Source organism: Tachypleus tridentatus, chromosome 9 (assembly GCF_004210375.1).
Source record: "Tachypleus tridentatus isolate NWPU-2018 chromosome 9, ASM421037v1, whole genome shotgun sequence".
Lineage (NCBI taxonomy): Eukaryota > Metazoa > Arthropoda > Merostomata > Xiphosura > Limulidae > Tachypleus > Tachypleus tridentatus.
In genome coordinates, this window is record NC_134833.1 from 75,866,773 (window position 1) to 75,894,606 (window position 27,834).

The 27,834-nt window shown below is 32.2% G+C and overlaps 1 protein-coding gene across 7 annotated transcripts in view; it reads left to right on the forward strand.

Annotated features, from left to right (window-relative positions):
- Positions 1-683: 683 nt before the first annotated feature.
- The window catches only part of LOC143225528 (FERM, ARHGEF and pleckstrin domain-containing protein 2-like), a 94,086-nt gene continuing 66,935 nt past the window's right edge, over positions 684-27,834 (forward strand). For 4 of the 7 annotated variants that reach the window (XM_076455148.1, XM_076455152.1, XM_076455150.1 and 1 more), the window contains exons 1-2: positions 684-1,052; positions 2,513-2,725. In XM_076455148.1, coding sequence (XP_076311263.1) covers positions 2,555-2,725 — 171 coding nt within the window. In that variant the 5' untranslated portion in view covers positions 684-1,052; positions 2,513-2,554. Of the gene's footprint in view, positions 1,053-1,157; positions 1,385-2,512; positions 2,726-27,834 lie in introns of those variants that run through there. The other 3 variants (XM_076455149.1, XM_076455151.1, XM_076455154.1) reach the window with 1 other exon arrangement.

The following is a 27,834-nucleotide window of genomic DNA, read 5'->3' on the forward strand; positions in this document are numbered from 1 at the left end:
AAACAAAAAAGGCAAAAACTGAGAAAGAATAAAATGTTGAATATGATTTGTCCCAAAGTTCAGATACAGGAAAAATTTCTATACTATCTTAACAATTCTTCAGTCTCTAAATATAACACTTGAATAATAACCTTTTCTCACCATTCATCCCATTTTTATGGGTCAAATATAACCATAAGATGTTTTAAGTTAATGAAAGTAAAAGTAACATTTAAAATTTAGTAATGTAGTTGGGTTTCCGACCAACAAACCTTTAGTGACGAGCAACCAATAACAGTGACACTACTTAGAAGTTATTTAACAAAACAGGAGAGAATGATAAATTTTAAGGCTTTAAGGTGCAGTTTAAGTAATTTCCTATATTAACGTCTGATCAAAGTGAAAATAATGTGTGACATAATTTGTCCTTCTAAAATAATATGCAACTTAACAAGTACTTTGCATCATTCGTGATGACGAGAACCCCTCTTGATATAAAAATGTATTCTCAAGACGGCTGGCATGGTATTAAAACTTTAATTAAAAAAATAAAATGCAGAACAACAACTTGACTTTCTTAGGTCATCTTCAGGTTAAACTATTAACATTGCCTGTACTTTGTTTGTAATTAAAGTTTTAATTCCCATACCAGCCGTCTTAAGAATACATTATTTTGTATTATGTTATATTAAAGTTTTTTCACCTAGTGGCTATTTGTGAAGTAGGCGAAAGCAATCTTAATATATTGTGAACTGAAATGAAATATTGTTATAGGGTATCTTGGTATATAAATTACTGAAATAATTTTATATCGACTTAAGAGTTTAATATTATTGTCATTGAAAGTTAATGATATATTTATTTTTTACTTTTTTCTTTCTCTCTGTTTTCTTTTAACCTCCTATACGAGGCGGCGCCATGATTCGCAGAGGGAGTGTAAACTGTGGATAAGTTGTATGTTGTAAATATACGGAGTAGAATAGGAGTGCTTATGGTTTTAATACTTTGTGTGAAAGTAGGATGCTGCTTATTAAAAAGAAATGTGATTGGTTAGGAGACTAATTAATGTTTTGGTACGTATATTAACATTTTGTGTAATTTTAGATTTTTTTTAAAGCTTAGACATGAATGTGTCTAAAGAGTAAAGTGCCTAAACTAAAGCCAGTAAAGAAAAGTAAATATTACGTTTGAGTGCAAGTCGTTTGACAGACGCCAGCCGAGACTTGGTTAAGAGTTTTGGACAAGGTTCACTAACACAAGTAGGCGGATTTGTTTCGAGTTACCAAAAGTCTTAGGCCGTAGATTGAATTAACCAGCAGTGTGTACGGATGTGGAACATATATTGTTACTCTCCTTTTTTGTTTTATTGAATGGATTGATTTGGTCTGATTTTTATGTAAATATGGTTAGTATTAGAATAGTACCAGTAGGTATTTGTACTATTCGAAATTTTAAAACATTGATAAAATCAATGCCTCTTTTTACCGAGAGGCAATAAATGAAACGGAGAAATATGGTCAGTATTTACAATAACGCAGCATAACTTATGTGTGCTTTTTTTTTATTATTTTAAGTAGTATATCCTTTAGCATGTAATGTGAAGGTGACAAAATAAGTTATCAATATTTAATTTAGTATTGAGTGCAAATTGTAACCTGATACAAAATCGGTATGTAATATACTCATGTTATATTCTAAAAATTTGATATATCAGTAACTAATAAGTATTTGCTTTTCTTTTTCATACCATGGTTTGAAATTAATTGTAGCATACTGCTGTTTTGTGTTGGATTTGTGCTAGTAAATCTTGGAAAACAATAAATTGATAGTATGCGTTTCTGAAGGAAGATTCACATATTCTTACTATTGAGTATCAACATATCTATAATACATTCATTTCAATCTTTTTTATATTGCAAGATTCAAAGAAGGTCACTGTAACTGTGTTAAACAGGACTGTTTCAACTGCTAGTTTTGCAGTTCCAGTTTGAACTTCAATGCATACCTAAACTAAGTATTAATAAATGGGGGTAGATTGATCACAACTTCAACTCATTTGATTATTTGCCTTGGCAATATAGTACATGAGCCAGTTAGCTAGACTCTCACCATCTGGCATTTTTTGCCAGAAAGTGGTTATAAATATTCCATTTTGTCAGTTGTTCATTTGAGATATTAATTCACAATACTTATATTTTTTCTTTCAGTATTACTAGTTTATAATTAGTGATGACGAGAAAACCCACTTGTAGAGAAAAATGTATATGTAAAAACGGCTGGTTTGGGTAGAGAAAATTTTTATGTAGAGGAGCAAACAATGTGTTGTTTGGTACTAAAAATCTTGGGTACTAATAATTAAAGATATTTTATAGAAAAGGAAATAATTTCTTATCATGAAGTGGATAAAAGTAAAATTGAGAGTGCTTTATACAGTGGGGCTGAAAGTGTAATGTTTTGTTATATAAAAAAAAGTTTACATATACATAGATGTAGTCAATTACACAAAAATTTATCTTTGTATAATCTCCTGCAGACAGTGTATTGGAACCTTTGATGCCACTATAGTTTTGAAGCCATGTCATCTCATAATTCAGGGGCTTCTACACCCCAGTTGCCAAACAGCCCTCAAGCAGGAGAGATGAATGCTAAAGCATCAACCAAATCATCAGGAAAACGCAAGTCAGGAAAAATGCTTTCTGTAGAAGTTCGATTTTTGGATGAATCAGTAGCAAATTTTCAAATACAGGTAAGATTTTTGTTTGTGATGTTGATGACATGAAGTTTTTTGATGTTCTGATTCATTTACTTAATAATGTATTATGTCACTACAAACTTTTCTTGAATGGCCACATACTTCAATGAAAAGCAAAATGAACTATTTTTTTCAAATGTATGCTTGAAAAGTAAGAATAAACAAATTTGTAAGTATAGCTCAGAAGATGTAGTTAAGTCAGGTGTCTGAATGTTCTTCAGAGTATAGAGAAACTGATTTTGAGAATTTTTGTGTTTATTTATTTTGTTCAAATGTAATTCCAAAGTTTAACATGCTTGTTTAATGTATTTTTATTTCAAATTAAATACTTTTAGAAATTACAAGTTTTTAATTTTTTGAAAGAGTGGTACTCTCAAATTCTGTTGTTTAATTATAAGCATCTGATTAGCAGTTATCAAACTGTTCCAAATCTGTAATTTCTCTACCTCATAAAATTGACTTTACTATAGTAAAATCAGGAATTTATTTTGAAAGAAAACTATAATAATGAAAACGTTTTAATTTTAGTCACTAAACTTGTTGAAAACAAGCTGTGATTTATGAGAACTAACAACTAGTGATAATTTTGTATAAATACTTTGTCTTGTGAATAAAAAAAATTGTTATAATGATAGTGCAATTGGGAGTAGAAACTCTACATGATTTGTACTTACGATGTTTACCACAAGTAAATTAATGATTATGTAAAATATTTTTACTGAATGTAATTACTACACTTCATTGTGTTTTCCTTTTAGTCTTGGTGGGATTTTAACTTTCCTAATACTTCATTTGGACTGATAAATATTTTGCTAGCTTACAGACTTCATTTACTACTAAGGCCCAGCAATGGCCAGGTGGTTAAGGCACTTGACTCGTAATCCAAGGTTCACAGGTTTGAACCCCTTTCACACCAAACATGCTTGCCCTTTGAGCCATGGGGCATTATAATGTGATGGTCCATTACTTATATAGGCATTCTGAAATATGTAATAAGATGCATTTTGTATGTGTGTTATAATTATTATTTCTTTATAATGTTGGTATTTAATTGGGTCAAAAACATTTTTTTTTTGAAAGGCTAAACTTCTTGTGCACTTGAATTAACAAATTTGTAACTCAAGAAATAAAAACATTACTGAATCTTTTCCTTTTAATTTCAAATATATAATACAATTTGAACTAATAATACAAAAAAAACTAAATTATAATCTTGTATTGGGAATAGATATTTGTAATGATGTAGAATACAAACAACTCTATAGAGAAAATAAGTTAAACTTTTGTAGTATTTAGTTTTAATTAAATTCCATTTTCTCTCCTCTATTCCAGAAAACTTGACTGAAGATAAACTAAAAAAATAAAAACAGTGATTTGAAAAATATAGATTGTCAGGAGATAATTTCCATTACTTCTTTCTTTAGGTGTGACTTGATTAAATTGTGTAAATATATACTTTTTTCTTTCTTAACAATCAGTATTTTACCTATAATTAATTGCATGAATTAACTGTTATATTAACTGGTATAAAGGCCTATCAAAAATGACAGGAAACCATTGTTGAATGACTAACGAAGATTATAGGTTTTAACTAAAATGAATTTGTGTGTATCTCCAAAGTGCACGGTACTCTTCACTTATTTCATCAGTTTCAGGTTAATTTGTTTAGTAAAATCTATACAAAGAAATGGAATGTTGTCATGAAGAAAAGTATGTATCACTCCCAAAGAGACTAAACTAGCACTCTTGAATCTTTACACTGTATTCTAGGTGAGGAAGTTAAAAAAGTATGTGGACATTTCAACAAAACTTTTCAACTCTTGTGACTCTACAAAGGATGAAATATGTTTATAGCAATATACATTTATTTTTCTTCATACTTTAATATCAAGTGGCTATCTATCAAAATACCAAAATATTATTTTACGTTAGTAATAATAGTAGGTCTGTTTTACTCTAATTTAAGCATTAGACCTTATACATAAATGTAAAGCTTACCTGAAACACTACTTCATAAATTTTATTTTGTTTATAACTACACTTTAATGTCAGAAAAGTTATGAATTAAACTATTTTGAACAGAACTTTTCAAACAATAAATAATAAAAAAATCAAACCTTTCTAACAAATCGACACAGATATTGAGCATTTAACATAAACACCATAGTTAGCCTAAGAACAGTCAAGCAAAAGTTTTGTTGCTAGGTGATATATTGTTGAGCATAAACAAAAAGGGAGCAAGAAAGCTTTCTTGGCAGAGAGACAAAGGGAATAAGCCAAATAAAACAGTACTTTTTTTTTAATGATTTCACAGAGGATTATAAACTATATGGGAGCTTGTTAAGTAGATACTCAAATGTTATATAGGCAAGGAGCTTCCAGCTTTATACATATTAGAAATTCATGTTAAGGTTTGTTAAGCCCAATTATTCATTGCTTTTCAGCCAATAATCTTTGAGTCATACATGTAAGGACCATGCATTTGCATGTAGTTATTTATGCAAATATTTAGTGTAAAATTTCCTGTTCACCAAGATGCCAGGTTAGATAATAAAATATTTATTCTGATTTTAGTTTTCCTAAACCTAACTCTTAATTTTAAGGTAACACCAGTAGTTGAATTTGAGCTTACAAGCACAACAAGTTTGGGGTGTACAAGTAACTTAATGGTAAAGCAAAACATGAATGTAATAATAGGAAGCATTTACTAAACATTTCAAAATCTCTGAAACTCCATCATCAGTAATCTAGATGATGCAAAATAAACAAAGTTGTAATTGCAACAGAAATTTGATATAATTTTTCATACTTATTTAAGAAGTAAACAATTCAAAAATAAAAAATATAATAAGAGAAAATGAAATGTATTTAACACAAATGAAATAGTTAAAACCAAGTGAAGAATATTCAAAGATGGAAGAAGAGTTTTTATGTATAGCATCTTTTTCATTAGAAATTCACTATCATACTTGGATGACATAAAAACTTTAAGGTTAGAGAAGTCAGGTGCCCTGTTTCTGTATTGTGCTGGTAGATAGCAGAGTTGAGATGGTTTGTAACCTTTCCATGTATAGTTCCTTGAATACTTTCTTTTCACAGTGTTTAGCTATCTTCAGCAGATCTTCTGTATGTTTTGTCAAAGTGATTTGCATGCCACTAGCCTTGTGAACCTTTAAATAATTTTGTGTCACTGCATAATTCTTATCATGTAGTTAAAGCCCTCCACCAATAGAAGGGTGATGCACCACCATATACACTAATTTGCCATATGCATCTGCATTCATGAATTTTCGTTTTTTCCCTCACTAAAGTATTAATAGGACATGTTTAAATTTCTTGTTCATGTTCATTCTCTGAAATTTGCTTTGTTAAAACATTTGATTTTTGTTTTCTTTAGCTCTTATTTCAAAAGTTTGTTTTATCATGACTTCTCAAATAATGATGTTTTAGACTTAGTCCTGAGTGTAGGATATTGTTCACACTTAAGCTTCATTTATGCTATGGCTTTTGGAGATCCATTAACTGTCTTTTTGTAGTAGTCATTGCTAATCTTGTTATGATTTTCCACATACATCATGGGCATCCTACTCCCATTTCTTTCTCCTTAGTTGAGAGTGATCTCTCATACTGTCCTTCATATACTTTGCTTTGGTAGTACTTAATCATTCATTAAAATAGCTAAACCTTTCTGTCTCTTACTGTATATCTTATTTTCAGGTATATTCTCTTTTTTCATGTTTATTGTTTTTTGTTTATCATCTCATGATCAATGATGTTTGGGTTTCTCTCATTTTTTTTTTCTTTGTTTGCTATTATGATTTGTACTGTTACCTTTTGCAGGATAAATACTTCTTCCTTCTTACATTTATGGCTATTTTTGTCAAAATTTGTTCACATTCTTCTCTTCATTTTCCTTTTATAGTTCCTTATTTTTTCCATTTTTTATCACTTTCTGTTTACCCTTCTGTATTCTATCTCCTACTTTCACCTTTTATTTCTGGCACTTTTTCATGCCTTGTTTTACCTTAATTTTACTAAATTTACTTTAATTTTAACTTTTTACCAGATATTTGGCATCTGGTAAAACATGAGAGCCTCATATTTCATATTGTATTCTTTTCCATATTATAAATATAATTTAAAATATTTTTGAAATAAAGCCAAAATATTTTTATAATTTCAAAGTAATATCTCACCCGTTACACAGAAAGCTATTTTTTTTGTGCATCTGCCTCAGTAGTTTACATGCCACTGGCTATTAAGCAACTCCCATCTAAACTCTTGAGGTTTCTTGTGGTTACTGCATCAGGAGAGTGATGTAACTTTCCTGCACATTAACTCCCTCTTTGATTTTGTACTCATGATCATTCTGTTTTTTGGCACTGAACACATCAGACTTGTTTTTCTTTGTTATTTTAAAGAGATTTTTTTATGATGAGGGGACTTTCCTTCTTTTTTCTTCATTCTCTGAACATTATTTCATCTACAGTCTTACATGAATGGCTGATTTCCTCATGCAGGTTGTGTGATAATGACACTTTATGGAGACACATTCCCTGGGAGTGATGGGGTGGTCATTGTGCATAAAATAGTGAATTCCTTTATGAGGCCAGGTACACCCTTGCACAAATTAATTGAAACAAGATGAAAAATTACGATTTTTTCAATTTTTTGCATTTTATTTCTGATAATCCAAAAATTACTCGTATATTAATACATGATATAACCACCTTTATTTTTCAGAAGATCATTAATCCGCTTTGGTATCGAGTCCACGAGTTGACTGCAATCTTTACTAATTTTTGGATCGTGGTACTACACCTCAATTACGTTGTCAGTTAGCTTATCTTTTGTAGTACAGTCTTTTCCCCGAAGTCTTTCTTTACAAATCATCCAAAGATTTTCAATAGGATTTAAGTCTGGAGAGTCTCCAGGCTAGTCTAGTATCTTTATTCGTGTGGTAGTCATAAAATTCTTCACAAGTTTTGATGTGTGGCACGGAGCCAGATCTTTTTGAAAAATGCCAGATCCATCTTGAAATCTTTTTCAATTCTGGAATGACTCTTCTCTGCAAAACTTCGATGTACTGTGGTCCATGCATCATACCTTCTATGATATGTAAGCCTCCAACACCATAGTAGCTGAAAAAGCCCCAAAACATCTTCTTCAAGGGATGTTTTATTAACTGATTGATGCAAGATTCTCGAAGTTTCTCACCTGGAGATCTGCAAACATGCAGACTTCTTTGACCCAGTACGAAGAAATGAGTCTCGTCACTGAATAACACCTTCCTTCATTGTTCTTGTGTCCAGTTCTTGTATTTCAGACCCCATTGATATTGTTTTTTCTTCTTTGAGTTGGTAAGAAATTGTTTTTTGACTGGTCTTCTTTCCCTTCTAATGCAATTTTGAATGACGTAATATTCCTCAAAATTTCATTATATATTCCAAAAATAGATTGACCGTACTGCAAAATGCAGCTAATGATGCTGTTTGTGTGAAAAAATGACTATTAAAGGAAATCAGCGGGTCCAGCGAGTCCAGTCTACAACAGCCGTCATGCTGAAATTATTGTAAAATGACCATTTTTTTCAATTAATTTGCACAAGGGTGTACTTCAGCTCCAGTCTCTTCATCAGGCATTTTTTCCACTAATTTCTGAGGTGAATGAGGATGATGAATTTGTTTGTTCCATCATGTGTTTAGGTCTTGGGAACTATTCTCCTTGTTGAAGAGAACCATTGATTTATCAAGTATGCATCCTTCTTTTTCTTTTCTCTGTGTTATGTTCTTCTGCTTGTTCCCTACTTCTTAATCCTAACCCTAACTCATCAGTTATCATTCCTGGACTACTCCTGATATTAAGCCTCTACCTTCCCATTTATCATATTCCTATTTCCTTGATTTTAGTTATTCTGCATCTTATTTTGAAATTCTTCAGAATCCCTTTCTTTCAAACTCTGAACCTTCCTTCTGGAGCCAATTCTAAATGGGTTTATTTCCTTGACTACCATGTATCAGGAACTACTATTAGGTTGTGGACTGCCTCTGTTTACTGAAACATGTTCTTCTCACACTATGTATTTTCTCCCCTGTTTTCATTGGGGGTTCTCTGGCCAGCCATCTCACTTTCTTTGCTTCCTTTTTTCTGATTATCTGTTCTCTAGACCTTGATCTTGACTGTTGCAGCCTACTACTTGGTCTAGTATTTTACTTGTCATAATGCTCACCCACTTTTATCTTGGATCCTGGATTTGCCATTTCCTCTTGTTGGTACCCTTTTGCTGACCTAAACTTGGTTGTCAATTATTTGTCAACCAAATCCTCTCTTCCCCTTCTATTTAGACACACTATTACTTCCACATCTACCATCTCTTTTCCGTCACTGGATGTCATCCTTCTGCCTTCATATTTGGTTTTGACCTGTCCTTCACCTGTTGAACCAGAATTTTACTATCTGGTAATCCTAGCCCTTTCTGGGCATCAATCTACCTGGTACTTCTATCCATGTGGAAATAGGGCATGGCTTTCAACATCTTTCAGCACTTTACTCCTAACTGTTTTACCATCAGACATCTTCACTTTATCAGGCTGTTTAACTGTTTCAGCCTTTGCCAGTTTTGCCTGTCTGACACCACAAGGTTTTCTTGTTTAGATCCTTCCTTATCTGTACATACATTTGCCCTGTTTCATGACTGGGACTTCAGTGTCATCCTACACACTTACTTATGCCCATTCAAGCCACTGGCAACCTCAGCTTGTGCTACCTTCTCTTCATACATGTTTTTTCTTCTAACTTGTATTTTTAGTCAACACCACCCACTGCCAGCTTTTGGGCTACTCCTTTACCATTGAATTGTGAAATTGATCATCATGTTATAAAACTCCATGGTTGAAAGGGCAAGGATGTTTGATGTGACAGGGATTGCAAGTTGAGCATCCCTAATTACCATGCTATTCCAGGTCTCAGAGGCAAGCAGTGACCACTGGGAGAAAAGATAGCCAGATGGTGAAGAGAAAGGGCAACAGAGTTATGTGAGGTAGTCCATATGCTAGCATGAATGATATTGTCTAATAGTGGCAGGCAACAAGTGGAGATCTGGGCATTTCTATTATGTCTCTCCATTGTATATTCCTCCTTCCTTTTTCACTAAATGGAACAAGGGAGATATTTACCATTTATCAATTTTCAACTGCTGGAGTAGGAAAATCATGGAGAATCCTCATGAAATCTTGCTTAGTAGTCAGGAGTTAAACAAGAGGTGCCAGTTGGTAGGAAGTGGATAATTATACTTAAAAAATATCAACACCATCCATCATACTGTTTCCCAGTTTGTCTAGAGCTAGATAAGTGTAGGACCAGCCAACATAAGCCTTCACACACATATGGTTGGTATGTGGTGCATTATGGCTTAAGACCCACATCTTCAGAAAGCTTCATGATCAATATCTATGAACCATGAGTGAAATCAAGAATCATTTACTGGTGTAAATGGTGATCTAATGTCACTATCCAACAGAGACAAATACAAAATAACATGTTAAGAAGCCATATGAAAAAATATTGCGTAATAAAATATTATATTCTGGAAATAAAGGTTGTACGTCTATTTACTCTTGAAATCATGACTAGTAAGAAACCTCCAGTTAGTATTAAAAAAAGAGTAGGATTAGAAAAACAGTTTTATACTTTACTTCTGTGTTTTGTTAGGAAGTTTTATTCAACTTAATTAGTAACCAGTGGCTTTTGTTGTGTTAACTTGTAGTTGCAAATATGTTGAAAACTAGTGAAATAATACTTTCCATTTTTATGAGATGGTTTGACTAAATGGACATACTGCACTATTAGTAATCAAATAATTGTAAGGAATTATTTTCTGATTAATTTTGTTAAAGTATATTGATCTTGTATAATACTTTATTTTAATGGTTTAAGACTTAATTAGGCAAAACTTGTGAGAAATGTTTGGAATTACAGCACATATCAGTGTTAATGGTAATGATATCCATTAAAAACACTTGCTCTCAGTGTTTTTACTTTCCACTATCAACTGATGATAATTTATCTAAGGTAATATATTATGATTAATAAAATACTTAATAAAAATGACGTTATTATAAAGTTTTAATGTATTTTACCCAGTTTTTTTTCCTGGTGTTATCAACTTCCAAATATTTCATGCTATCTTATTTTTGTAAACTATTTGAGCCCAACTGTGAGAAAAGATACACTGAAGATAAAAACAGCCTTTAAGGCAACTAAACAAAGAGAAGATTTGTGTACACAAGTGACAAGAGTGCATTTCATCTTCTGGATTGGTGGTTCCCAACCTTTTTTATGCTCTGCACCCATAAAAATTTTTAATAAGTTCTTGCACCCCACACAGTAATTATTTATTTAAGAATAAAGGTGAAGGTGGTCAAAACAAATGTTAACTGGCACCCCTGGTTGGGAACCACTGTTCTGGATAGAGGCCACAGCACATACCCTTACGTTAGTTATCTTGTTGAAGTGATGTTCACTGAAAAGCTTTAAGTGTGAAGTAAAAGCATACACAAAAGTCACGTTATCTTCAGGGTCTATGGATCGTCTGTTTTGCCTGTTATCTTTTGATTATAAACAAATCAAGTGTCAGGCGTATTACATAAAAGGTAGGAACATTACAAAGTATGAAGTGAACGTATATGATATTAGCAAACGTTCTTTCACAGTAGGAACAGTAAAGAAAGAATATCATATTATTGAACTAAATACGTTTTAGTGGTTTTCACATTTTACTATGCTTTTGATAACCACAGTCAATCAAGTTCGTGAAGTAATCAATACAATATGAAAATATTTTATGAACTGAATAGAAAAAATATTGCACTAAGTAACAACTTAGCAAATGGAACAACTGTGTATTGGTATTGTTAGGTTCTTTAGTGTTTGAAACATTGATTATCGTCACGAATCTTGTACTATTTACAGTTAACCTGAACGAATACTCCAATGGAATAATTCATAAAAAACACACTGGTCTAACAGTGTATGAAATATATATTTATATATAAATTGTAAGTTAGCGGTATTTGTTATTGCACTGTTAAAATTGTACTGCTAAGAAATGCAAAAATAATGCAACTCAGTACCGGCTTCCGAAGAAAGAAACTGTACTAGTACACACTTGGAATGCCAAAATGAACCGGCAGTGACCTCCGGCAGAATTCCCCTGTTTGTTTTTAATTGAGCACAAAGTATGGCTATCTGTGCTCTTCCCACTAGTGGCATCGAAACCTGGTTTCTGGCGTTGTATATAAATCGGCAGACATACTGTTGTGCCACGAGGGAGCGTTCACTGTTGGAACAGTGAAATTAAATATATAAAACTCGGGTGCAGATTAGCGATTTGTATTGATCTATTAATATATCCAAATATTACAAAAGTATTTCATCTTTATTGGAACTAGTTAAGCATGGCAAAAACAAATTGGACATGTGTCAATCAAATGATTATCAGAATAGCTTATGTTTGAAAATAGATACATATTTTAATCAATGGATGTTAATTTAGTTTCGACATGGTTGACGTATCTTGTTTAATGTCTGGGAAAATACTAATTTTCACTAATGAAGTGTAAACTAAATGGTATTACTAACTGTCAAAGGGTGGAAAGATTGCTTCAATCATTAAGTTCTATTATCGCTCAGAGATGTTATTAAAGCAGTTGAATGTTCGGAAACTGTTTTCTGTTCGATATAGAAAATGACTTTTCTAATATAATGTACAACTACATTTTGTTATTTTTAAAGAGTAAATGCGTAAAAAAAACCCACTTGTGGAAGTTCTTCCAATTAGATTTTGGAATTGTAGAAGACTACTATCACTAGAGCACGATAGTTTCGTATTTATATCATAATAAGGTTAAGCTTGTTAAACAGTTTTCTTCTGTCTATGTAAGTCAGGTTTCTATCCGTAGAGAAATCAAGGGTAATCATAGTTTTTTGGGTGTTGTTTTTTTTCGTGAACATTACTATTACTGACTACATATTTATCTTCATCGTCTGAAACCGCTGCGAGGCTCAGATGTGCGGCAAAGGCGAGGAATGTGTACCGCAGACAGACTCTTGTTAATGTGGTGACGTCATTAAAGGCTAACTTCCTGTGTATAATTATATCACGTTAACGTTCTTAGTCTGATCAGTAAAGTTGTATTTCGTTTGTGCGTGTACATATTTTTGTAAAATACACGCAGGCATTAACAATGTCTACACACATACACATACTTAAAATCAAAGTAAAGACTTTTTAGTTTCTTAAACCAAGTTTGTAACTTTTCTCAAAGTTACAGTTTTAGCATTTTGTGCCTGTTTTGCAGTCTGTGATACTTCGTATAGAATTTTAGTTTTTCTTTAAGATAAAGTTCTCCATTATTTTATAAATTTAATGTGGCATAAGCAAGTGCCTTTTACTGGTTAGGCTAATATCGGCAAAGATATAACGTATTCAATTTCCACTTCTTTTTTCTTGTATACCGTGCAGTTGAGTAAATAATAAAGGCTAGTACACACACTTGTACGTCGCTGCTGAAAATTTATCTCATCCGTCCAAGAGAAGGTATATGCTTTTTCTGACGATGACCGAAGAAAGTCGAAACGTTGTTTGCTCCTCTACATAAAATATTTTCTCAACTCAAACGAGCCGTTTTTACATATATATTTCTCTACAAGTGGGTTTTCTCGACATCACTGAGTATATGCTCTTCAATTGTTAGTTCGTGTCTATAGCTGAGAGGCCAGTATAACTCAACACAGATATTGCTGTTTACAGCGGATGATTAAATATGATGTCAAATATTATATTTGGTTCTTACTTTTGCAAAGACTTTTTCGGTTGATAAAATGTGTATGACAGTCATTTATTTATAGGGTTAAATGGTTTGTTAAGCTCTCGTCGTGTGACTTTGAATTATGAGAGAACTTATTTGCCGTTGTTTTACAATAAATACGTTGACACTTTTCCCTTGTTAATGTTCGAAATTAAAGTATTTCTACATCTGTACAACGTCTGAGTAATTCATCATGCTTCATATTTTTAAGTGGTATTTTGGTTCTCGGAAAAGGTCAGGCAGGTATACATGTAATCTTTTCCATCATACTATCAACACGAGTTTACATATAACAGGAAGGTTTTATCTTTGTGATCATGGAGTCTGAACAAAAATAGGTTTAATTATGCGCACAAAAAAGGCACTAGTATATAAATGCGATTATTTGCATCATGCAATTTAGTTAATAACTTTTCGTTTAAAAAAATGATTGTGAGTTTTTGTAACCGGTATATTAAGTTTTATTTCAGCTGTTATATTATGTATATATACTTACAAAGTGTCCTAGTGGCTCAGTGGTATGTCTGCGGACTTACAACGCTAAAAACCGGGTTTCGATACCCGTGTGGGCAGAACACAGATAGCCCATTGTGCAGCTTTGTTCTTAATTCAAAATAACGATAACAATCTACTTACGAAGAAGCCATTGTTCCAAAGTGTGCGACTATTGCAAACTGCAAGTGAACAAGGTAACTGACATTCAGTCATTCTCCAACTGTTATAAAACTTTGTGCTGTGTATAAATATGTAAATAAATTATCGTGAGAACTAGTTCCCTAACGTGCTTACAATTGTAATGGACCGATATATGTTTGTTTTTTTAGTTTTTCGACGGTGTTGATTTTGTGTCTGCAAGTATGTATATGATCGTTCAGTTGTTACCGGTTTGGCTGCCAACGCATCTATGTGTCGTCTGGTATGCATACGTGTCTGGTTTTAATATTAAAGAAAAAGAATGTAAGAAGAACTTAGGCCATCGACCAAAAGATGTAATGACAACGTGACAGATTATTTGTATTTTTTCTTGCTTTATCTTCTGTGAGTTTAAGCTAAATTTTTCTTTTAGATGACTGTTTACATTATTTTCGACTAATGCTATTGCAGGACGCATTATCTGATAAGGATTGCCAGTTTCTTCTCACCGACGTTGGTTTTAGAAGTGTAACGAACAAGTAGAAGCTGATTCTTTAAATTTCCAAGAAACCTCGGAAACTCAGGGAAGACAATTTTAAGAAGCTACAAAAAGCCTGAAATGCAGCACTTGTGATTAAACCCCCCTGAATTTAACAATAATTAATTTTCAACGTGCATCACAAACGATTAACTCAGCTGTCGTATATGACGTAAAAATCAAACAATTTAGGAAGTATTGTCATTATTGATTCCTATGGAGAAACTGTACCTGAAGCCTTCGATCTTTTGCCTGCACGTGCATACGTAGTTATAACGTAGCTCTATTTTGTAAAGTTTGTTTATATTTTGCTTGAGCTCCTGAAGTCTTAATTTAGTCTTTATTTAACCCTGCCGTACGTTAGGGCTTGAGTTGAAGCGGAACATAGTTCCTGTTGTAGAATATCCAAGAAAGTTTGTAAATATAAAGATAAGTTATCACAATCATAAAAATTCATGTCGTATATACAGACCTACTTTGTAACGCGTTATTGTTCTACCTTTATGTTACTTTTATGAGCCAACAGTCATGGTGACACGATGAAATAATCGAAATAAAAGACTGTCGTTGACTTTTTACAAATTTTTCCAAACGTCAAAAGCCTTTGGAAAGGTGCATTCTATAATCATATCCAGGATACAGTGTATACATATGCAAAAATTCGGTTTATATAGTATAAGTTATGATTTAATTTTCTACCATGGTAACAACTTGGTAAAACTGATTATCTCAATCTTCTCATGGTATGTTCACACACTATAATGTTGTTATACCTTTCATGTAACTTAGGGGTAAAACCAACTTTATCACTTTTTACCACTATATTCAATTGTCATTTAATTACTGAGTTCACCTTCTCACTTCAACTGTGCCAAATTACAACTTAGACCTGTGATTGTGTTAAGTAAGTAGCTTGTTATGTATGTAGGAGCATCTGAAACCATAGATCTTCCAGAGGCTATGAAACTGAGTTTCACTTTATAATTTTACACAACTGAAGCACTGCCCTACATGAATTGGAATAACTTGGACATTTCACCATCAAACGAGAACACTAAATGATGAAAGTCTTAAAAAAAAAATAAATGCAATATATTTAAGTTTAAAAACCAGTTTTAATGAGTATGAGCTTCCCACAAAGTCGTTATTTAAATTGTTATTACAGACCTTCCATGTCTTTTTTTTGTGCTCTTTTAATTTTAACCAATTACAAAATATTCTATTATTATTTTTGTATTTCTTTTATGAAATAAAAATTTCTGTATATTTTTTAAGTCGTTCAGTATGCTTGTATATAATTTTTACCCGTAAGTCCTTTATTTGTCAATGTAACAAAGTGCAGAAAGTTTGTACAGATATCTTACCTATGGTAGTGATCTCAACTTTAAAGAGGTGGAGAAAAATGAAGATGTGTTATACTAGTGATATGATTGGGCTTATTTTTCCAAAGGAAGAAAAACAACAAGAGAAGTATTTTGTGTTGCTTTTGCTTTCAGTGTTTGATGGGATAAATTATTCACAATAATTTACATTCAGTTATTATGCCATAAAGAAATGTAGTGACTAATTTATAGGATTGTAGTTGTTTGTATTGAGTTCTTTTTCACCCTAATAATATAGTATGCTCTATACTTCATATCTACTTTCATTATAATTATTTCAACATTATTTATACTTTTTTATTTTTTAAAATCAATCTTCCATATGTTTGCTGATGAATTAGCTAGGAGGCCTTTATGTTAATGCTGGTGTGACTGAAGGACTAACTTTATTTTTAAATTAGTGGGTCTCATCCTTTAGCTGCAGGTGTCATCAGAATTAAGCTCTCCATTCTGTATGAGTTTACCTTGAAATACTTTTTCAATGTTGCAGAAAAAAAGACTTTTTTTTTTTTGGAATTGCATAATTTAATGTGTTTCTACCCTGTCAAAGGAAGGGTGGATTAATTGTGATGTAATGAGATTAAACCAAAAACAGCCCAGCTGTTACAAAAAGTGTGGTCAAGAAAAAACAACATGACAATTAAAATATGTGAAGTCAAAATTGACAGCTAAGCTGGTGTGGTAATGATATTAATGATGAGGAAAATTATAATAATGACAATTCATATATTGATTGTTTTATTTAGAAGTCTGTAACACAATGTTTACTAAAGTTGTAATTATTAAAACTTTAATTGTCACAAACAGCATTACTTCACCAGTTTGGCTGCTAATTTGATTTCACATCTTTTCTTCTTGACTTCATTTATTTCAACTACTTTCTTAGAAATCAGAATGTGCACATTATAAAATTTTTATGATCAACAAAGCTGAAATATACATCTTTCTGTAAGTGTCAGTTGTAAATGCATGGATTTACATGGATTATGTCTGAACTAGCATACCGTACACCACTATTAACAGTACACGCTCACACGATCGTTAAGAAACTAAGAAATTTAAACCAAAGAATTATTAATAGAAGAAATGACATTTATTTTATTCAACAATGTAGAAAAGAACAACTAACCCCTAATTTTGTAAAGGTAAAACTTTCAAAATATTTTAATACATACACAAACATTATCCAAAATTTACAGAAAAAACTACTTAAAGCCATGTTGAACACAAAATACAAAGAACTACATGACTTACAAAAACAAAAAATGAACCTAGACCATCAACTGGTATGCTGCATTAAACCAGAGATTTACGGACTTATACAACGAAATATAAACCAAATCAATGCTAAGAACGACAGAGACAAAAAGATCTGCCACAACAAAAAACTAGAAAAACTAAGATGCAAACAACAGAAAAGACACCAAAACGACAAACCGTTGACTAACCTCATAATTAACAGATCCGACCGTCAATTAAACACAGACGAGAAACAACTACTTAACAAAGGACTCAACTTCACAATAGCACCTAGGTACATTCCAACCATAGAAATCAAAACATGTTTAGAAGACCTAGCCAGGAGACTTGTGATACTTTCTACAGAGAAGAAAAACAAGGAAACAACCAAACACAACCAACAGAAAGAAGACAACTTAGATAATTTTATTGACATCCAACAGCTAAACTTCCCAGGTAAAATTACAAATTTATATTTTCCAGAAACACCTAAAAACAACATCTTAAACGATTTTTTCAAAGAATTTTCTCACAAAACCATCAACATAATTTCACAAAACAGAAAACTAAAAAACAACCTTACAAAAAGAGACATTAATTCCATTAAAAACCTAAAACAAGACAAAAACATAAAAATTCTAAAAGCAGATAAAGGAAACTCTACAGTCATAATGAACACGAATGAATACATCCAAAAAATGAATAACATCCTATCAGACACGAACAAATTTAAACAATTAAACACAAATCCAACATAGACACACGAGACACAACTGAACAAATTACTACTACAAATGAAAAAAGCCAACACAGTTTCACAAACACTTTATTCCTACCTACGTAAAACTGACTCACGCACACATAAATATACGGCATCCCCAAACCTCATAAACCAGATTGTCCATTACGACCAATAATGTCCACATATGAATCGTTTAATTACAATCTTGGTAAATACATAGCATGGGCATTCTCCAAATATGTAACATCAGCCAGCTCATTCATCAAAGACTCTTTTAATTTCAAGTCTAATCTAAATCAACTTAATCATAAAGCCTTAATGGCCAGTTTCGATGTTATATCTCTCTTTACAGAAGTTCCAACCACTGAAGCCTGCAAGAAAGCCTTAGAACTCTATATCCGAGACCCTAACCCAACTATAGAAATTCCCAGTAACCAGTTAGCAACCCTCATAGAATTCACCACGATAAAGACAAACTTCATGTTCAACAACCAAAACTATATACAAACAAATGGCCTAAGCATGGGATACCCAGTATCACCAGTCCTAGCCAATATTTTTATGACACAAGTTGAAACACAAGCAATTAACACAGCATTACATCCACCACTATACTGGTACAGATATGTAGATGACACGGTTGCGGGATTTAAATCTACAGAACACATACTTAATTTTTTCAATCACATTAACTCTATACATCCCAACATTAACTTCACATGTGAACAGGAAGAAAGCTATCAAATATCATTTCTTAACCTCAAAATTACAAGAACTGACACACAATTCAAAACAGAAATCCACCGAAAAATCACCCATACTGGACTATACATTCCTTGGGACTCAGCACATGAAACAAAACAAAAACTCAACATACTAAGAAACCAAATAAACACAGCCGTAAAACTATGCTCACCAGATAAAATTAACGATGAATTAGACAAAATAAAACAATACTTCATCAACATCAATAAGTTTCCTCCACAAACCGTAGAAAACATTATAAGCACACACCTACACAGAAAGCAAAATCAACCAACTAAAGTAAATACAGCTCACGAATCAAAAAACCACGAAACCATATGCTGCTGTATACCATATATTCCTGACATCAGCAAACAAGTAACCAACATTTGGCAAAAATTAGTAACAAAATATGACATTCCAGTTAATACCAAATTTATTCAAAACCCGCACAAAACTGAGGTCTATACTATGTAAAACTACACTGACAAACACCACACCAACATTATTTATAAAATACAATGTGATAACTGCCACGGCTTCTATATTGGAGAAACAAGTAGAAAATGGAAACCAGATTCAAAGAACATAAAAGTCACCTTCACACGTTTTGAACACTGCAAGTCAAATAAACACAACATAACCATAGAAAACACTCAAATACTAAATAAAGAAACAAACATAAACAAACGCAAAATTAAAGAAGCCTTACTTATACAACAACTTAAACCCAAAATAAACCAATATAAAGGAACGCCTTTATACCTATATTAATATAATAAAATAAATAAAATTATATATTCAAACATCTAATACCGCCCTCTACATTTCGACACACAGTTACACAACCCCTTTCAAATGTGGTCAGCTTCCGGTCAGTTACCTCTTTCTTTGTGAACCTGACAATGACCGAAGAAGGTCGAAACGTTGTTCGCTCTTCTATGTAAAATATTTTCTCAACCCAAACGAGCCGTTTTTGCATATAAAAATGCATGGATTTGATATGCATTTAAACACACGTGCTTTGAGTGGGAGATGGAATCCATGCCAGACTAAATGTTTTATGCTTTCATTTATTGTAACCTAGCTTATTCCAGATAGACAAATTGCTTTGCACCAAAAAAACCACCAAACAACAGACTTGTAACCTAGCTTCACCATTTTGTTGTTGTTTTTTTGTGTCGTAAAGATCTACTTACCTATAGAAGAGCCCCCCCTCCATAGCACAGTAATATGTCTGTGGACTTGACAGTACTTGAATATGGGTTTCAATATCTGTGGTGGGCAGAGCACAGATAGCCCATCGTGTTGCTTTGTTCTCAACAACAACAACAAAAACACCTCTTAGAATAACATTTTTGAGAAAGGTTTAAGTGATGACTGAAAATGTTTAAGTTTTTCATAAATTGTTGTGGTATTAATGTATTTATTAATAAGAAATTGTGTAAAAGTAAAAAAAGATTAGATTTTAATATATCTAACATATATATCTCATAACCTGTGCTGACAAGATCCTTCACAAATATCAGGGCTTATCAGATAGGCTGGAATATGACAAACAGATGTAGTGTTTGAGAGGTTATTTACAGTAACAAATCATATGACAAAAACTTTTACTTTGTGAACTGGATTAAGTAGGTGATGTGTGATTTTTCATCAGTTTTGTTTCACATCAGGTTTAGGCAAGGATTTCAACACCGTATTACACTATAAATTATTAATTACTAGCATATAGCCTGTCAAAAATGATGAGGCAAGTACTACCCCACCACTACATGGTATATTCTAACCTCACATTATACAGCTAACTGAACTAAATAGATTTTGTAAAATCAAGTATGACCTACACAAGGCAGAAGAGTGAAGTTGAGTGTCAGTAACTTCCCTTGTCAGCTAATCAAAATGAATATGTGTTATATGTATAGAATAATTATTGGTAAAATTCAGTTATATTAACAACTTCTGAAATCAGGTGGCTCTCTGGCTCTGCTGTGGTTTATTGTGGTTTGGTGGTTGCACCAAGTATCTTCTCTACAGTTTCAATGTTCCTGCTGACTTGTATACCATTTCTCTTATCATGGATCATATAGAAGCTATGTACAATACACCAAATTTACTATTTATACCAACTCTCTTAGCTCTCTACTGGCCATGGAATTGCTTCACATTCATTCTAACCCTGTTATCATCAATATTCAAAGTTATTGGCTCATTTCTCTATATTTTCTGTTTCTATCCAGTTTTTCTGGATACCTGATCTCATTGGTATTTGTGGGGAAAAGCCCACTGACACAGCAGCTAAGTTCATCTGCTCTGGTACTGTCACTGCCATGCTTGTCTCATTTGTGGATTATGGTCCCATATTCAAAGCTTGGTTCCACTCCATTTGGCAGTCAGCATGGAATGAGCAACATGATTGCAAGCTTTTCCAGATCAAAACTTCTGTTGCTCTTTGGCCATCTTGTTTCCGTAAAGATGAAGTTGTTCTGGCAAGGCTATGCATTGGTCACAGCTTTTTAACTCATCATTTTTTTTATCTGGGACTGATGCACCAATGTTTGGCCTTTGTGACACTTAAGTCACAATAGTCTATGTTTTACTGTCATGTTGTCATTAAGACTCTGTACAATGGCACCATTTTAGACTTTTTTTTCCATGGGCTTACTGATGATGCTGAACCATGTCATAATGTTTTTTAAAGTTTCTTTAATTTAACCTTGATTAAATTTTACATTTTGCAACAACTTAACTTTTTCATTTTTTTTTACTGGTTATTTGGTGCAGATGGCCCAATTGTTTTGCACCAGTAAATGCCAAAGAACAACATTAACAACTTCTAGTATATAGAAAAGCCAGTGTGTTTCAGTAACACTATGTTCCAACAAAGGATTTTATGTCATGTTACTCAGTAACAAAACTATAACCTGATATTGAAGTTAGTGTGTATACTGAAAGTATAGTGGAGTGTATAGACAACAAAACGATAAATATTTGTTGATGTCTTAATTTTAGAGTCTCTGTGAATTAAAAGAAGTTTGTTTTTATTAGAAACATTAGTGATATAACAAAAAAACAGATTAATTCATAAATGATTTGTGTTTAAAATTGAATCAGTATTTTTGACTTTCAAGATATCACCCACCCACTAGTGGCGCAGCAGCATGTCTGCTGACTTGCAGTGTTAGAAACTGGGTTTCAATGGTGATGGTGAGTAGAGCACAGGTAGACCATTATGTAGCATTGTGCTTAACTTTAAATAAACTTTCATTATATATTTTATGTGCTTGGTTTTAGATTAGGTGATCCTCCACTTATGTCTTTACTTTAGGCTTATTATATCAACACTCACCACTCTTACAAGGTTTCACAGAAAACACACACACACACACTTGCACCCCCATCAATAAAATCATAACAGGCTGATAATAATCGAACTGTTCTATGTGGATAAATGTATTTTGACTTTTATTTGAGAGTGACACACATGCACTGGCTTTTTTATAGGTTTGATATTACTTAATTAACTTGCATATTATTCAGAATAATTGGTAAACTTGCATGTTAGTATAGTAGAGACCACAGCATGAAAATATTAATAAAATTTTCTGAGTGGAAGTAAAGAAGATATTACAATCCTATATTAACCACACTATATATGTTATATTCGGTGCTGATCTGGCCTTACATTTAATAACTAGGGATCCTCAGGCTGTTGGGGATATGACAAACAGATATAGTTGTTCAGACACTATTTATAATAGTAAATCCCTTGACAACAGTTGTTATGGTGTTTGTAGTCTTTATTAATTATAGATTTGCAATTGACCTGGTCCTGTTATGTTTGCTCAAAAAAAAGTATTTTTTATAGTCTCTACAGCATGCTGTAAGTATGGAAATTTTTAAAAATATTATGCTGATTTTTTTAACTACATATGTTTCAATACTATCATTTTAATTTTAATTCAGTATTATAAAGAAGCATCCATAGCAAAGTTGTTTGAATGAGTGATCATTAAAAGGCGTAAGAATGTTTATTTTATTTGATTAGTAGTCTCTTAAACCTTTACTACATTTTCTTTTAATGTTTGCCTACATAATTATGTATGTATAGAACTAGCAAGCATTTCTTAAGAACATAGTTTTATAAAATAATTACTTTAGAAAATTTGCTTCATTTTGTATGATTAATGACTTTTTTATGGTGTTATGTATAGTGTACAAATGTTTTTACTATTCTACATTTAACTTTTTCACACTGTACTCCTCTTCACAAAATAATAGAAATATTTGTGTCAGGCAAGTACTTTACTTAACCATTTTAAAATTGGAAGTAAGCTTTGCTGTCACCTTCTTTAGTCATCATTACTGACAAAACTTGCTAAAACTGCAGAGAAAATAACCTTATAGAGCTGAGGAACTAGTGCTTGTATTACACAACAAATGATTATATTATCATATTCTGTGTGAGAATTTGGATGGAAATGTGGATTTTTACTATCTCATTACCATGGAAACTATTGCATGTTTGGCCCCACTGGTGGGCAATTCAAATCCAAGGTATTACAAGGAACTCAAATCTCTATTCATAATTTAAACAGAAAAAAAGAGAGGGGGAAGAAACTGAAATCTTTATTTGGGAATCGACTTAACAAACATGTCTCCCTAACTTGTAGGCTGGGTGTTAAAAGTATAAAGTGGGTTACATTTTTGTAACTATATGATGCTAAAACACAAAAATGCTGAAAAAATTAATGTTACACTTAAAAAGTCCATAATCTTCAAAGTTTGAATAATTTTAATGGGATGCAGGTAATGCAAATTTTTATATAAACTAGCTTATGCTAAATTAGCTTTTTGCTGCACAGTTGAATAAATTTATGATTATTCATCAGTGCAAATGAAGGATTGCTATGTTTGGAGGAAAAAAGAAATGAGTAAAGAAGCCATACATTGGATATGAATGCATGCCCTTTTGTAATAATATCTACTGAAAATGATGCATTTTAATGGTATCAGGTTTTTTTCCACACCTTTTAAATGTGTGTTACACATACATGTGTGTGATGTACAATACTCATATTCATTAATTATGAATGTAAATTTAGTCACTGTGATAATAAACATTTATTTGTGCATGTTTTCAAGGGAAGTATATGTATTTTACTTTTTATATCCATCTAATGTAACCTTATGATAAAACCTTGCTATAAAGCTGTTTCTGTTTTTACAACATAGACTGTGTCAAGAGAGAATTCTTTGAACACAGCAGAACAGTCATTAAGATAAATTTAATCTTCTTTTTTCTTTATGTTTTGACATAAAAGTTTTTTTGTTAACACTTAGAACACTATAAAATGTTTGATTTTATTGATTACTGTTGTTAATGTATGTTTAGTTAATAAGCACATAATAAGCCTGTGCTAGAGTGTTAAGATACAGTATTTAAACTTGGTTGTTGGTTCAATAGCTCTAATGAGTGTTTGAGTATGAAACATAGTGTCATGCGCAGTTAAGTAATTTTTTGTTTTTCATAGTATCAGACATACCAGATCATAAATGTACTTGCTTGCTTGGTAATTACTGCAGATGTAGATCAGTGTGCATTTATGAGACTATGATGAAGATGTTTGTTAACCAAGAGTTTATATATTTTAATGTTGATGTGGACATTTATGCAATCAAAGAATTAATTTTTTTCCCTCGAGAAGTCTTCCATAATTTCATAAATTTTATTCACCTTTAAATAATACATATTTTGCATTGTTATGCTGCAGAAGTTGCTGCATTGATGACAAAAGTATGTTTCATCACACATTTATGTTGTCAGAAAAATAACAGAAGCTTAGAAATAAAAATTTTAAATAATACATACTTATAAATAAGAATACAGGTGTGGTACATTTATGATTTAAAGTACAGCAATAACCTACTTGTTGATAATTGAAATCTGTATTGTTTTTTGTTGGCCTTTTTACAATAGGCTCAGTATCATATACTTAAGTTCATCTACACATTTGTGTATGTTAAATATTTGAACTATAACTTTGATACAACATGTATATCTTCACAAAATTTGGTAGACTATTAGTAAAGGTTACAAGTGTTTTTTGTTAACAAAACTTAGATTTGTAATGAAATATGTTTATTAAAGATTTGGTTGTGGAAATATCAAATCTGTTTTTGTTACTAGTTTGGGTGCAAAGTGGTTTCATGTTATGATTTAAAACTATTCTTCTACTCAAAAATCTCAAATATTATTTGCATAATCTCCAAAACCATTTAAATACATGTCAAACATTTGTTTTCAGTAAGATTTTTATATTTTGTTATTTTCTATACTATTAACTATGTGAGATCTGTTACTTGACAAAATATGTAACCATAATAAAAATTAGAAATAAATATAAATTATTGTTTTTTTATACTAGAATGATAGAAATTACAAATTAATGTTTATTCTAAGTAGCTTAATTCTCATGACACTATATATTTGTTATTTTTTTTATTATATTGAACTTTTAGTCATGCCTAATAAACATTAAGTAATTTGCATTAATGACGTGCATGTTAGGTATCCAATAATATTAGACTGGCCTTTAGTCTTCCCTGTCTTGACTGTGTTTTATGTATGTTATTACTATTTTGAAATAAATGATTAAACTTTTCTTATTAAAATATAGAACAATAAATCAAGTAAAGCAAACAGTTATCCCTTCTCACTATGATCTTTGAACTTGGTTGCAGCTGGATATAAGTTGATGAGCCTTTTAAAATTTCGAATGTGAAGGATATCAAACAAATTTCTTTTTTTTTAGGTTTTATATATACAATACTGACCAAACTCTTAAGGCCAGTGAACATAAAGAAAAAAATATACATTTTGCATTGTTAGACTCAACCACTTATTTGAGTAGAGCTTCAAAAGATATAAATAAGAAAAGGGGAAAAAACCAACTTTTTAGCATTTAACAGAGAAAATGTGAACACTATGAAATTAGCCTAAATACTAGCTCGTCAAAAGTTTCAGACCATACCAAAAAGAAGCCCTAAACAGGGTAGGAAATGCCCAACATGAGGTCTCAGTAGTGACTTGCATGGCCTTAATTGTGAATAACTGCAAACATTCACTTTTGCCTGATCGATATAAGCGTTTGCAGAAGGCTGGCTGGAATGTTATTCTAAGTGGTGAAGATGGCTTCACAAAGATCATGCACTGTTTGGAATTGATGTCCATTTCTATAGGCTTCCCTTGCCATCCACCCCCAAACATTTTCAATGGGGTTCAGTTCAGGTGAACACGCTGGATGGTCCAAAAGAATCACGTTATTCGCCAAGAAGAAGTCCTTTATCCTGTGGACATTGTAGATTGGAGCATTGTCCTGCTGAAAGATCCAGTCATTTCCACACAATATGGATGCTCTCTCCAACATGCTAATGTAGCCAGTTGCTGTTTGATGCTCCTGTATAACCTGAAGCTCCATTGTTCCATGAAAGGAGAAAGCACCACAGACCATGATAGAACCTTGTCCACTGTGTCCTGTAGAAAATGTCTCTGGTGAGTTATCCTTATTGTGCCAGTAATGTTGGAAGTCATCTGGATCATCCAGGTTAAATTTTTTCTCATCAGAGAACAAAACCTTTGTCCACTTTTTTATTTCCTACATTTGGTGCTTCTCAGCAAAGTGTAACTGAGCTGTTTCATGGTGTAGAAGGAGGCATGGTCTTTTACAGTTTTTAAAGACTTTCTCCTGTAGATGCTGTCTTATTGTTTTTGAGCTGCATTTTGTGTCCGTAAGGGCCTTAATCTGGTTTGACGATCAGCCGGTGTCTTGCCGGACAACCCATCTAATCCTCCTGCTCAATGCCAGCAAAATTTTCTTGGGCCGACCACTTGAAATTCTCACTCCATATATCTCAGGGTCTTTTAAGAAATTTGCAACAGCAGTTTTACTATGCCCAATCTTATCAGTGATTGCATGTTGAGAGAGACCTTGCTTTTGCAGCTTGACAATTCTGCCATGTTCATACTCTGTCAACTTTTTAGCCTTTGCCATGTTTTTATCCAATGTAACACAGGAGATGTCAGTGGGAGATGTTGACAACACTAATGCTTGAACACAAATGACAAAATTTCATTATGTGTTTACCAATTAATGCTTCGTTTCGGTATTGTCTTAAACTTTTGACCAGCTAGTATTTAGGCTAATTTCATAGTGTTCACATTTTCCCTATTAAATGCTAAAAAAGTGTTTTATTTTTATTTTCCCTTTTCTTATTTTCATCTTTCGAAGCTCTACTCAAATAAGTGGTTAGTCTAATAATGCAAAATGCATATTTTTTCTTTATGCTCATTGGCCTTAAGATTTTGGCCAGCAATGTATATACAGTTTAAAAATAACTAAACTGACATAACAGAATTCCACTATAATTTATTAAGCTTAGTAACTAAGATGCATTTAGGTTTTAAAAAATATGAAACTTTGAGCAGACTAAAGACACAATATATCTTCTTGAAATCTTGGTTCAAAAGAACACATAAGTCTTTTTACAGATTAAAATGGCTGTAAAAACCCTACAGGTGAGACATTCTAAGCTGTTGATTGGTTATTCACATGTTATATAGTGAAGTTAGTGCATACATGGGACCATTTTCAAAAATCAAAAGAGGTGAACCACTTTGATTCAGTGCATAAGCCATATCTCAGCAAAGTAAAAATATATGCAGTTCTTATTGTATTTTCTAGCTTGTTAATATTAGTAATTTGAGTTCCTAATTTGTATGAAACTATAGATTTAATAGGCATCACAGACCTCTAATTTTAAATAGTGCTGCATTCCACATGACTCACTAAAATCTATATTTGGGTGTGTTCATTTAATATTTACATTTAAATTAAGAAGTTAATTAATATTAAAGTTTGAAATAGGATCTACAGTTTGATTCCAAACTTATTGAC